This window comes from Orcinus orca, chromosome 20 (genome assembly GCF_937001465.1).
Source record: "Orcinus orca chromosome 20, mOrcOrc1.1, whole genome shotgun sequence".
NCBI classification, from domain to species: Eukaryota; Metazoa; Chordata; class Mammalia; order Artiodactyla; family Delphinidae; genus Orcinus; species Orcinus orca.
The window spans coordinates 36,624,022-36,637,901 of NC_064578.1; the positions used below are offsets into that span (position 1 = coordinate 36,624,022).

A 13,880-nucleotide genomic window follows, 5' to 3' on the forward strand; every position below is an offset into this window, starting at 1 on the left:
GTGAAGGAATTCATTTCATTACATGTGGTGATGTGATTATGCCTTAAAAAGTCATCTGTTAGACTTATATAGAGTATTTATAAACTTAATGATTTCCCTTAAAACACTGGAAGTAGGGAGTATGGGGGGAATAGATGAAACAAAGTGGGCAAAATGTAGCTAACCGTTCGGTATATTATACTACTTTTGGTGAATGTCTGAAAATGCCCTAATATAAAACACACACAGCACACACACACCCAGGTGCTGTTTTTCATCGTAAACCCCGAGGGAACCAGATCCAGAGGGTCCACCGGCGGCAGCTCGGATTCTGAGGACTACCTCCGCGAGCCCGGACCGCCTTTCTCTCCCGCCGGACTCGAAGCGGACCGAGGGGGCGGCTGTGGGCCGCATCGGCCTCTTCATCCTTTCAGCACCCCCCTAAACGCCTCTGGAGAGAGCTGGTGTCACGGAGGGTAGCGTGCAGACTTAGTTATCCCGGTTTCTACGCTGGACTTCGCCCAGCGACCCAGAGCCTCAAGGCAGTAGACCACCTCACCCACTTCCTCAGCGCCCGAGACGCCGCCACCACCTCGGCCGAGTGCTCGAGGCGGGCTCCGAGAAGCAACGTCACGGCGCGCCGTGCGTCGGTTCAAAGGTCGGCCCTGCCCCCGCCTCCCCCTCGCTGTCTCGCTCGGCCTGCGCTGCCGCTGCCGCCGCCGCCGCCGCCGCCGCCGCTGCTGTGGGCCCGGCTCCGCTCCGCCTGCTCCGCCGCCTTCCTCCCTGAGCGCTGCCAGGCCGGCCGCCATGGCGAATGTGGCCGACACGAAGCTGTACGACATCCTGGGCGTCCCGCCCGGCGCCAGCGAGAACGAGCTGAAGAAGGTATTGGGGAGCGGGCCACCCGGGCAGGGTGTGAGGGGCGCAGGCCTGAGCGGCTGGGACTGCCAGGCCGCGCTGTGGGGCGGCCCGCTAGCCGGCGGCGGCGGGCCCAGGCTGGGGGCCGGCGGCGAGACCAGCCCGCCGCGGGCCGCGCACTCCAGCCTCGGCTGACCTTGGGCCGCCGGCCCCGCCCGCCCGCCTACAGATGCAGCAAATAAAACCCACCCCTGAGCAAACACGACGAAAACGCTTCCTTCCTCCCTCCCCCGGCGGGCGCCGGAGGCCTGGCGCTCTCGGGAGGCAGCTGCCTGCCCGGCCCTCCCCGCGCCGAGGTCACCACCCTGGAAAAACAGGTTGGACCGAGACGCCCAGCGCATCCCGGCCCCGGGAGAGGAGTTGACCGCGCCGCGGACGTCGGCACCCGAGCCGCGTCGGGGCTGGTCTGGGGCCTGGCGGAGGGTCGAGGCCGCCCCCGCCGGGTGCCTGTGGGAACTTAGGGATGTTTCCTGGGAGCCGCGGCCGCGGAGCTTCTCCCCGCCTTTCTCCCTCGCCCATTGACCCGGAGGTGGCGTGGGTCTGTGTCTGGGTGCATTGTTCTGTGGGCAGGTAACCCAAATGTTATGTGCTCGTTTCAGGAAAAAGCTGTGGGTCCCAGCCAAACACCTGAGCGTACACTGACTAAAAATAAATAGAAGGCCTCATTATCGCTGTTTGCATTGCTGCGAATCTTTTATCTCAGGATTTCAAAGCATTTGAGGCATTTGATTAAGCCACACAGCATCTTCACGGGGCTTAGAGTATCCGAATTTGTAAGCTTAGAAAAATGAGAATGCTCCTTAGGCAGTGGGACGGGTGCAATTGAGAGTAAAAGCACTTCCTGTTACCTTACCGGAAATGCTATTCTGTGTTACATAATTCAGGTGTCTGTGAATGAACGCTTAAGTGCTTTATATCTCAGCCACCCAAATGTATGCAGCTTCACTAAGACCGAGGTCACTCCAGTTAAGACCCCAATCAATCCACCGTATGAAAATAAACCATGACCTAGGAGCTTGTCTTGGCTTTTTCCTGATGCTACAGTTAGAGGAGCCATCGTGAGCCAGATTCTTACCTTAGCTTAATTTTTTTTTAACATCTTTATTGGAGTATAATTGCTTTACAATGGTGTGTTACTTTCTGCTTTATAACAGAGTGAATCAATTATACGTATGTTCCCATATCTCTTCGCTTAGCTTAATTTTAATAGTGTTTTTGCAGGCTGTAGAGCTTAACAGTCATTTCTCTTTAGAGTTAATTGGAGTCGTCTTGGTCTGCTTACGGGCCATCAAAGACATTTGACAATAGTGAAAATAGGGGATTTTTCAGTATTTTGTTTTTCTCTGTGGCTTTGTTTCATTGTTTGTATCTGGCTTTAGTATAACTTGTTTTCAAGTATAACTACTGTCTGCTTTGTTATTAGTGAGAAAACAATATTAAGATGGAATATGCCCAACAATGCTAATGAATAAAGGATATTTTGGGAGGTTATGATTTTAGAACATTGCTTCTCAGAAAATTGGATGTTACGTTAGTACTCACAAATTTTTAAACTGGTCTTTATATATAACCTTTTTTTTAAAAATTTTTTATTGAAGGCATACAGAAAGTTAGCCAAGGAATACCATCCCGATAAGAATCCAAATGCTGGTGACAAAGTAAGTTATTTGAGACTTTTTTCCCCTGAGATTTCTGTTTTAAACTTAAATCGCCCTTCTTGGGAAAAAAAGGGAATGTTGTAAGAAAAGTCCATTTTTTCCCATAGTGCCAAAGTTTTATGTTAAGAGTATTTTGGTTTTACAATGGGAATACTAACATTCGGGGCAGTGGTAGGTGGTAAATAGGACCAGAATCAAACCAAAGGTAACTTGTAACTTTTCTTTTAGAATTAAATGAATTCTAGATTCCTGTAGCTTTTTATTTGTAAATGCAATTGTTTTACTTTTTCTTTATAGTTCAAAGAAATAAGTTTTGCATATGAAGTACTATCAAATCCTGAGAAGCGCGAACTATATGACAGATATGGAGAACAAGGTCTTCGGGAAGGTAGCGGCGGAGGTGGTGGCATGGATGATATTTTCTCTCACATTTTTGGTGGGGGATTATTCGGCTTCATGGGCAATCAGAGCAGAAGTCGAAATGGCAGAAGAAGAGGAGAGGACATGATGCATCCACTCAAGTGAATATCTTTTTTCTTTTTTAAAAAAAATGCTAAATACTTTTTTTCAAGTAGAAGTACTCAGTAAAAGAGAAGAGGCATCAAAAAATACTCTGTCCATCAGAAAAAAAAAAAATCTTCCATTTACCATGCTGTCCTCATTGGGTGACTAAGTTGAATTTAATAACCTGAATGTTGGTATTTTGCTAACAGATCTTAAAGGATGGTTGGTGTTTTTACAGAGTAGGAAGATTGATTTGGTATATGCTTCTGAGGCTGCTTGTTTTTAAATTTTCAATTATGAAGATTCTTTTCTTTGAAGTATTTAGACCTCCTGAGTTACTTTTTATTTAAAAACTTACAAATTGAGTGACCATCTGGCTAGTTTGTTAACATGTTACAGTAACTCATTACTTGTTCCTCAGTCTGAACTGTCCTAAATTGATTTCCACTGAGCTTGCTGGCCTCAAGCCTGACATTAACCTGCCAACATATGAATGGTACCTGACCTTGATCTTAGACTGTGAACCCAATATGAAAATAACTATTTTACTTTGCAAAATTTGTGAGATCTTTTGTCCCGTTAACTTTTCATGGACCAGTAATGGTTATACTAGTAAATGCCAGAGACTGAAGTTCAAGTGTTTATTTGAAATATTTCATAGTATCTAGTTTATACATTTGAGTAGGTAAGAGGAAGTGAAGTGTAATTTGTTAAAATTTTCCTGTTATTACAACATTTCATTTTGGATGGCTTTATAATATTCCATTCCATCATTTATTTAATCATTCCCTTTTCTGTAGGATGTTACCAGTTTTTTCCTATCATAAATAGCGCTGCTATGAGTATCTTTATATACAGCTTTGTCTCTCCTTGGCAGAGATTCCTGGGCAGGCATCAGTGTTTTGAGGCTGATAAATATAACTAAATTGCCTTGTAGAGGATTGTGCCAGTTTAGCCCCACTGGTGGAGAGTGCCAGCTTCACTAGACCATTACCCACATTTTTCCTTCTTTTGCCATGTTTGTTGAAGTGAAGATTTTTCTGGCCTCTTACACAGCAGTGTTGCTTACTAACTGTAGTTTAATATGTTAGGGGAAGAAGACCTACCTATCATGTAAATCGTTGGTTAAAGGTTCTTAGGAGGAAGTTAAAGCCTGATGGAACCAAGTGCTTTGGTCTAAGGTCTAGATATGCCGTTGTTTGGAAGTGCTGGTAGTGTTTTGACCATAAATGTTTTATTATACTGTCTAGAATGTATAAAAGATAACAATTTTGAGAAAGTTTGAATGCCACAAAATAGTATAGGTGCTTTGCAAAGCACATTTAACTTCTTTTGATCCTCTTTTTTTTTTTTTTGCGCGGTACGCGGGCCTCTCACTGCTGTGGCCTCCCCCGCTGCGGAGCACAGGCTCCGGACGCACAGGCTTAGTGGCCATGGCTCACGGGCCCAGCTGCTCCGCAGCACATGGGATCTTCCCCGACCGGGGCACGAACCCGTGTCCCCTGCATCGGCAGGCGGACTCCCAACCACTGCGCCACCAGGGAAGCCCTGTTCCTCTATTTTAAAGTAAACTTTTACCATTAAAGGAGATTTAAAAACACCATGAGAAAGGTAAAACCAAATTAAATGCATTGCTTGCAAATTGTAAATAATATTTTTGAGACTTTTGATGTATATAGATTTGGAAATGAATGGTCCTGCAGTTCAGATATGCTGTATGAATAAAGACGAGTTGGGTTTTATCAGTTGGGATTTTTAATAGGCTTTTTAACTTGGCCATTTTGGGGTCATAGACCCCTTTGAAATTTTTGCAAAAGTTGCTCAAGTTTTGGTTATAATTCACTGCGTTTTTCAGACATCTAAAACTTGCTGTAGGCTCTCTCTTGGAAACCTATTCTTCTCATCTTTCACACTCTAGATAAGGCCAATTTTTTTTTTTTTTTAAGACATATGCAATCTAATTGCCTCCTGTAAATTGTAATGTAACTTTGTAACGTTTCTGAATTGTCCTTGAAGGGGACAGAGCCTTATAGTAGAGCCTGGACTCTGGAGCCAGACTGCCTATGTGATCTTGGGCAAGTTACTTCTCTGTGCCTCAGTTTTGTCCTGTAACATGAGGATAATAATTTTACCTCATTCAGGGGGTTGGATTAGGTGGAGGTCTTCTTGAGGCCAGAAGAAGGTGTGATGTTTTGAGTTTGTGCAGTTATCAGCTTTATCAGGAAATGCAGCACAGTAAATTATTGGCCTGATCCTTTAAGTTCTGGCTTTGAGCAATACATATATTGTTTATAGCCATAAACAATTTGAGCTACAAAATAAAATCTCACTCAGTTGATTTATGTAAGATGTTCTTGAATTCTTTGTTTAAAAGATTATAGTGGAATTTGCTATATCAGCTATCGTTTATATCTTGAATTTAAGAGAACTTGGCAAAATTTGAACCTAATTCTTTTCTCCCCAGAGTATCTTTAGAAGATCTGTATAATGGCAAGACAACCAAACTACAACTTAGCAAGAATGTACTCTGTAGCGCATGCAGTGGGTAAGTGTGTTTTCTGGTTATGAAATGAATTTCATCCATTCTTTCAGTGGCACATTGAGTCCATATCAGATAAAAATTGTTCATGATTTCAAACTGACTACCCAACCCAGAACACTTTCTGATACCTCTGAAAGTCTTTAAATACCAGTCATTGGGCGTTGAAGATGAAGGTGAAAAGCACAATTCCTATTTGTCATGGCCTAGGGGGCATATTCTAATTTATACTTTTGCTTGCTTTAGCCAAGGTGGAAAGTCTGGAGCTGTTCAGAAGTGTAGTGCTTGTCGGGGTCGAGGTGTACGCATCATGATCAGACAGCTGGCTCCAGGAATGGTACAACAGATGCAGTCTGTGTGTTCTGACTGTAATGGAGAAGGTATGCATGCCAGTGTTTCTCTGGTTTTATGTTGGATGGATTGGGAATGCAGAAGTTGGAGAGGCTTACAGTTTTTCTTTTTCAACGTGTGTTTGTATTCATCTTATTAAAGATACAGAGGGTTCTGAAAGAGAAATGTAAAAATAATATTTCCTTATGTATAGGCCCAGTGAACACAGATAAACAGTAAACTTATATTATGTTGAGTGAAATGTTAGTCTTTTTTCATTCCAAAAAGATGGGGCAAAGTTTTTTGTCCCTTTATATTTTAAAAAGTTATATTTGGTAAAAGAGAGCAAATTGTTTAGTTCTCATTCTGATAAGTGGAGAATTTTACTGTAAGCTTTAGTTAGCTTTTGAGGATAGATTATTGCAATTGAAGCTCTTTTTACAGAAGTAAATATTTTAGGCTTTGTGGGCGAATGTTTTCTGAAACTGCTATTCACTTCTGCCCTTTTAGCACTTTTATAGCCACAGACAATATGTAAACAAGTGGGCATGACTGTCTTCTAGATAAACATTACTTATAGAAACAAGGGCATGCCCATTTTGGCCTGTGAGCCTTAGTTTGCCAGCCCTTGTTCTAGAGCAGTGCTATCCAAAAGAATTTTTCTGTGATGATGGGAAAGTTCTGTGTATGTAATGTCTAGTATAGTAGCCACTAGCCACCTGTGTATGACTGAGGAACTGAACTTTTTTTTTTTTTTTTTTTGCGGTACGTGGGCCTCTCACTGTTGTGGCCTCTCCCGTTGCGGAGCACAGGCTCCAGACGCGCAGGCTCAGCAGCCATGGCTCATGGGCCCAGCCGCTCCACGGCATGTGGGATCTTCCCGGACCAGGGCACGAACCTGTGTCCCCTGCATCGGCAGGCGGACTCTAAACCACTGCGCCACCAGGGAAGCCCTGAACTTTTAATTTTAATTATTTTTAAATTAAATAGCCACATTGGCTAGTGGCTACCACATTGGGCAGTTCTAGAACATCCTTTTCCAAATTGCTTCTGGCAGAGACAAGATAATTTGGAGAAGCTGCATATCATATTCCCCTTCTGGAGCGTCTCAGGGCATTTTACCTTATTAAAGTTGCTAACAATTCCCACTCTCAAGAAATCAGAATTGACTGAAATCTTTTCCCATGTGCCATTACCATTTTAAGGAACTGGTGCTTTGCAGAACATACTTTGCAGAAGCAGTGTTCCTGAAGTCACTTATACATGTCATCTGAGCATTAAAGTGTGCCACTAATCAGCCATCAGAAATTGATGGTATTTTTTTTTTCACAGTATACTATATGTACAGCTTTGGTTTTATTTTATTATAGCACTGATCAAATATTTCAGAAGAATACATAGAAGAAAAAAACTGTTAGAGTTATAAAGGATGTTTAAATCTTTATTTGGGTTGTCTCTCTCCATTGTTAAATTTAAATGAAACTAAGACAAAAAAATGAAAAAGCAGTTGTAGAAGTTCCAGCATCCGACCACCCATTTTGTTTGCTTGATCATTAGGCTTTGTTTTAACTTAGGAAGTAGAGTCAGGAGTTAAGAAAATATTGTTTAAGATACTTTATACTCTGGAATAGAGGAGACTAGGTAGCTGGGTCCTTTAGGTAACCTGCAGTAAGATGTGAGTTTTTGTTATTAAGAATGATATTTCAATCAAAAGTTCAGGTAGCAGTTTAAAGACATTCAGGAAATTTATTTAGTGAATAAAGGCATTATCAAGACCTATCTTACTTAAGAGTGCGGTAGAGTACCCTTGCTGGAAGTTTGAATGACCTCTTTTTCCAGGGGAGGTAATTAATGAAAAGGACCGCTGTAAAAAATGTGAAGGGAAGAAGGTGATTAAAGAAGTCAAGATTCTTGAAGTCCACGTAGACAAAGGCATGAAACATGGACAGAGAATTACATTTACTGGGGAAGCAGACCAGGCCCCAGGAGTGGAACCAGGAGACATTGTTCTTTTGCTACAAGAAAAAGAACATGAGGTAATTTCCTTTTTGTTTGTTTTATTTTTGCCTCAGAAGACCAGAAATGGGTCTTGTATGCAAGATATAGGTTAGATCAGTTTGAGTTTCCTGAAGCAACACTGAACATAGATGAAGTTGTTAAGTCCTTAGGCTGAGTTCATAAGAACTGACTTCTTTAGTAGACCAACAAGACAGGTGCTGTCAGAAGCACTGTAGAAGGAGTTGGTCTGGGTCCCAGCTCTGCCATTGACTGGCAGTATAACCTTAAGTAATCCTGTTGTGTCTGTACCTCGGTTTCCTTATTTATGAAAATAAGGGCATTGGACCAGATAACCTAGGCAGCCTAGGTTTCACTGTGAAACTCCTTGGATGGTTGGTGAGGGCTTCAGTCCTCAGTACTGCTCTGTTGACTTGTTTTACATATTGGGTATCTATGTGAGCTTTCTTGAAAGAAAAGGTTCTGCGGTTTTAAAAACATTTTATTTTTAAATTTCTTTTTTTTTTTTTTTTGGCTGTGCTGCGCAGCTTGTGGGATCTTAGTTCCCCAGCCAGGGATTGAACCTGGGCCCACGGCAGTGAAAGCACTGAGTCCTAACCACTGGACTGCCAGGGAACACCCTATTTTTAAATTGCTCATTGACTCTGTATTGTATCCATTAATGTACATGGCAAAATGTACTGGGCTGATGATGTGGCCTGGTATATATTATTTTGATTATACCATTGTATCTGTATTTTTTAAATGTGCGATGGAGTATATTTTAAGTTTTTTGTTTGTTTTTTGATTTGGACCATTTTTAAAGTCTTTGTTGAATTTGTTACAATATTGCTTCTGTTTTATGTTTTGGTTTCTTTGGCCACGAGGCATATGGGATCTTAGCTCCCCGACCAGGGATTGAACCCGCAACCCCTGCATTGGAAGATGAAGTCTTAACCACTGGGCCGCCAGGGAAGTCCCCTAAATTCTTGGATATAGAAGCATTTGACAGGATTCTGGCTTTGTACTTGATCGCACTGCCATTTTGAGTTCCTTTGGAAGCATTTAGATTACAAGTCAGCCGCCTTTTTTAGTTCACACCAGAATTTTCTCCCATTTGATGGTGATTTCTACAAATGAAGTAAATTTTAAAAATCACTTCAAGAATCCAATAGAGATTAAAGCCATATTGAGATGCAGATTCTGGGAATTTGATTTGATTCATTCCCTCATTAGATTGTGGCTTGCTCTCCTAGACAAGCCTTTCTCAAGGTATACTAGTCGAATTTATTGCCTCAGCAAAGCTGTAAATTGCTATATATCTTGGCCATTTGTGAATATTGCCAAACCTACCAGTGGCAAGGGTCCCTAGATTGCTTTTGTGGTTGTTTTTTTTAAGGAGTAATTTCTAGAATTCTGCCTTAGAGTGTTATGGATTAAAATATTCTGTAAGAATTTGGGATTTTAAAAAATAGAAATCACTGACCTTGGAGACAAGGGACTTAAGTTCTGGCTCCCATTTATTAGCTTTAGCTTCCCTGGGCTTGGCTTTGCATACTAAAAAAAAAAAGTCATCCCTCAGAAAGATGGTGTAGAATCAAATGAGATAATGAATAAGCTGCTCTTCTTTCTTGGGGCTGTGAGGAGGAGGCATTTGGAAGTAAATCACCTCCAAAATTATTGGCAGCAGTGGAATTGCATGGAATTTCCAACAGACAGCAGATGTTACTGGTTGTCTAAAGTAGAAAGTAGAAGATGATAAAGGTTAGAATGGAAGTTCATCTACTAAGAGGTCAAAGATTGTTCCTTCTTGGTTTTATTGTGACCGGTAAAGTAAATTTGAGCCCAAAATGAGATTTAGGTATCTTGTTTTGTTTATACCACTGAGAATATTCTTAACCTTCTTAAGAAAAATTGATTAGTTTGACTAGTTCATGAACATACTCGTATTTTGTTTGGGGCTTTCTTTTTTAAAAAAGCTCTCAACACTTGTGCTGAAGGAATTGTGAGGCCGTGAGATCAGGGTGGGTACTGTAGCTGAAACAGACTGTAAATCTTCTGATCAAAAAACAATTCAATTTTGAGAGTGCTGTGTATGCATGTGTATCATCTTTCAGTACTGGTGTGTGTGTATTTTGGTAATCTTGCTATCATGGTGCATTTGTACAGCAAAGAACCACAGTGGTGGGTAAGATCTGGTGATGTTAGTCTCTCTTCTATACTCTTTATTTTTCAGAAATTATTACAGCTTTTATGTGTTTTACTGTCTGGTTCTTGGTAATTTCTCCTCATTAGTCTGTTTTTTCAAAATATCCTGGCCATTCTTGCCTGTTTATTCTCTGTTTGAATTTTAGCATCAAATTGTCTAATATAACCACCCTTCCTGCTGGTCCCCTGCCCCACCCAAAAAAAACCCTAATACCATTTTTTATTGGAATTACTTTAAGTTGAGCTCTCCTATACAAGAACATAGTATCCCTTCATGCTTCCTACTTCTTTTTTTTTTTTTTTAATTTATTTATTTGGTCTCACTGTGCAGCATGTGGAACTTCCCCAACCAGGGATGGAACCCGTGTCCCCTGCATTGGGAATGCGGAGTATTAACCACTGGACCACCAGGGAAGTCCACTCCCTACTGCTAATATAGCTTTAACCAAAGGATATTTGGTTAAAGATAGTTTTTGGAACAGTAATGTAATGATATGTTCAGAAACACTTTCATTTTATGAACTTGCTAAAGCATTGAAAAGTGCTGCATGAAAGAAACCGTATTGAAGTTAATTTTTCCACCCATTGTGAGAAACAGCTGAGTAAACTCTCATAGGAAATATACATTCAGTGGTTCTCAAACTTTAGCATACATTAGAATCCCCTGGAGGGTTTATTAAAACTACAGATTGCAGGTCCTCACCTTTATAGATTCTGATGCAGTGGTTATGGGATGAGGCCCAAGAATGTGCATTCCTAACCAGTTTACTGGTGCTGCTGAGGCTGCTGGTCCAGGACCACTGGTCAAGATAATGGTTTGAGATTAACTTTTCTTCATAGGTAAATATAGGAGGATAATTTAGGAAAAGAGGATATCTTTCAGATTTCCTCTCTTCTCTGACTGAACCAGCCAGGATTATTCTTTAGAAGAGATAACTATTGTATTGAAAAAAAATTAGGTGACCTTTCACTGCAGTTAATTTTATTTCAGCTTAAATTTCAAAAGTTAACTATAGATATTTGTGAATTCTAATAAGCAAACGTTTTAAGTTGGGCATGTGTGAAATTGGATGTATTTTTCCCTACACATTGAACGCTCATTTTTTAATGTTTATTGAATAACCTTTGCATTACCTAGTCCATAGGCTTATGGTGTAATAATAAGCCAACTTTAGCATTTGTTTTACATTCACCTAAGCAAGTTTTGAATTTTAGGTGAGGTAAAATTTGTTTGTATTTGTATGAAGCATGGGGTTTGAGCCCCTTTACTGGCTGAGCATTACTGGTTGAGCTTTTTTAGTTGAACTTGGGCTTTCACCTTTCCCTGTTAGAATCACATCTGGAGGAAACTCCAAGTGAACCTGTTCTCCAGAATCCCACTGGGCCTTGTACACCTTTTCACTCACAGGCAGTGTTTCGAAATGGTCCATAATTGTAAAATATACCTGGTTCTGTTTTTGAAGTTTCAGTTGTACCTTATGAGTCATTGTTTTCCCAATTCCAATTCTTTCGTGATAGAAGCTTTTAGCATATTACTTGAGAATAGCTAGGTTTCCTTATATAAATTTAGGAAACCTAGGGATGGTGGCAGTTTGGCTTTTGCAGTAAATGGTAGAACTAAGGTTTTGAAATTGATTCAAGGAGCACAGAACAACAGTATGCCTCCATAATTTTTTAAAAAGATGTTTCTGGTGTGCTTTATTTGTAGGTGTTCCAGAGAGACGGAAATGATTTGCACATGACATATAAGATAGGACTTGTTGAAGCTCTATGTGGATTTCAGTTCACATTTAAGCACCTTGATGGACGCCAGATTGTGGTGAAATACCCCCCTGGCAAAGTAATTGAGCCAGGTAAATCTTGATTTTTGCCTGATCCAAGATTCTTTCTACAGTAGGTGACTCAAAAAAATATTGTTGTGCACCTTCTTGGGTAAAATTCTTAATATTTTCCCCTTTATTTACTCAAATAATAGGATGTGTCCGTGTAGTTCGAGGTGAAGGAATGCCACAGTATCGTAATCCCTTTGAAAAAGGTGATCTTTACATAAAATTTGATGTGCAGTTTCCTGAAAACAACTGGATCAACCCAGACAAGCTTTCTGTAAGTGTTCTCTAAATTTAGGCAACAGATGAGTTAAGTTTAATAATAGTTGTATTTCTGTGTCACCTTCCCTTTGTTTTGGGTGCTAAGATTAGATTACACAGTTTATTAATTTGAGTGATTGATGGGCTGTCCTGGTTGTTTTTAAAGTGAGGATACCTGATGTAAAAGTTTATGGGGCCGAGTAGGGAATAGTGAAGGAGTAAAGCAGACTGCGTGTGAGGTGGTGGTGGGAGGATTGGGGCTCCCTGGAGAACAGATATCTCACCTGAAGAGGGCAACCCCCCAGCTTAGCGTCTACTGGTGGTTCATGCAGGAAGGCATGTCTAGTGTGAAATTTTCCAGTGTTTAAATGTTAGCAACTAATTCTGTTTTTTGTTTTCTAAGCAATAGATGGGTTGTCCAAAAGATGTCTACAGATTTGGTCTGTGGATCATCCATTTGTGATCTCTGGCTTAAAGTGCAAAGACTAACTGTCAAACATATACCTTGGATTGTATCAAAAGGGAACTTGATAGTGGATGAAGATAATCTTCCAGCTAACCTTATTTTTCTTTATTTTAATGAAGGAATTAGAAGATCTTCTGCCATCTAGACCAGAAGTTCCGAACATTATTGGAGACACAGAGGAGGTAGAGCTTCAAGAGTTTGATAGCACTCGGGGCTCAGGAGGTGGTCAGAGGCGTGAAGCCTATAATGATAGCTCTGATGAAGAAAGCAGTAGCCATCATGGACCAGGAGTGCAATGTGCCCATCAGTAAACTCTGCAAACAAATTGCACAGGTGGATTTTCTTTCCACACTTGCCTGGTTTGTTTTCAGCGATCCAGCTGGTCAACCCAGATGAACTGATGGACATCTGTTGGTCTATGTGTAACTTTTAAAATTGGTATAGTATCTACAGAGTGTATAATTTAAACTAACCACAAAGCTTTACATCTTCATTTCGACTGTTCTGTAGCAGAATAAAGCACTTGAAAGGAAACAAGACTCCCTTTCACATGTGGGTTATAAGTTTCAGTCCTGGTATCTGTGCTTGATTTTTATCAGTTTTGTGTAGATTTTATGTTTCATATTTTAAATTCAAATCCCACATTGTAAAGTTTGTGTACAATTTGTCCTGAAGCTTTGTGTTTGGCTGCACCTGCATAAGCTGCTACAAATAGAATAAAGAATTTCATAGCCTGTATCTATCATTTAGATGCATGGAAAAATGGGCTTTGCACACAATGGGTTTGGAGCTGACTGGGAACAATGGAAAAAATAACATTAGCTGAGCTGTGGTTGTAAAGTTTGGGGTTTCTCCCCCGGCCCTTTTTTTTTCCTTTTTTTCTTTTTTTTTTTTTTTTTTTACCATCTTGTGAAAGGTTTCTGAAACTCAATAATAAAAAGCAGTTGGTGTAAATTACTCTTTGTCTCACATTTTTAGAAGGAAGAAGTATTTTGAACTGTAAAATCTATCCTTAAACTGGAGAATGTACCCTTAGTTCTGGTTCTTAAACAGTCCTTAAAAACCCATTGGCCTGAAGCTTATGTCTCAGGCACATGCCCATTTTATAGTTTCAAAAGATAAAAGAGAGTTTGATATGTTGGTAGAAACAGGCTTTATTGGCTTCAATTAATGCTTTGTAGAGTCAAGGATATCTG

At 40.7% G+C, this 13,880-nt stretch overlaps 1 protein-coding gene across 2 annotated transcripts; it reads left to right on the plus strand.

Annotated features, from left to right (window-relative positions):
• Nucleotides 1-640: 640 nt before the first annotated feature.
• Nucleotides 641-13,585, plus strand: DNAJA2 (DnaJ heat shock protein family (Hsp40) member A2). 2 transcript variants are annotated; one of them, XM_004264868.3, is made up of 9 exons: nt 641-864; nt 2,496-2,555; nt 2,853-3,076; nt 5,524-5,604; nt 5,845-5,978; nt 7,768-7,964; nt 11,840-11,984; nt 12,107-12,234; nt 12,804-13,585. In XM_004264868.3, exons 1-9 carry the CDS (start codon nt 787-789, stop codon nt 12,993-12,995), a joined length of 1,239 nt encoding a protein of 412 aa, XP_004264916.1. In that variant the 5' UTR covers nt 641-786; the 3' UTR covers nt 12,996-13,585. The 2 variants fall into 2 exon arrangements, with proteins under 2 accessions (XP_004264916.1, XP_033274766.1); XM_033418875.2 differs by lacking the exon at nt 641-864 and adding an exon at nt 1,449-1,467.
• The last annotated feature ends 295 nt before the right edge of the window (nt 13,586-13,880 follow it).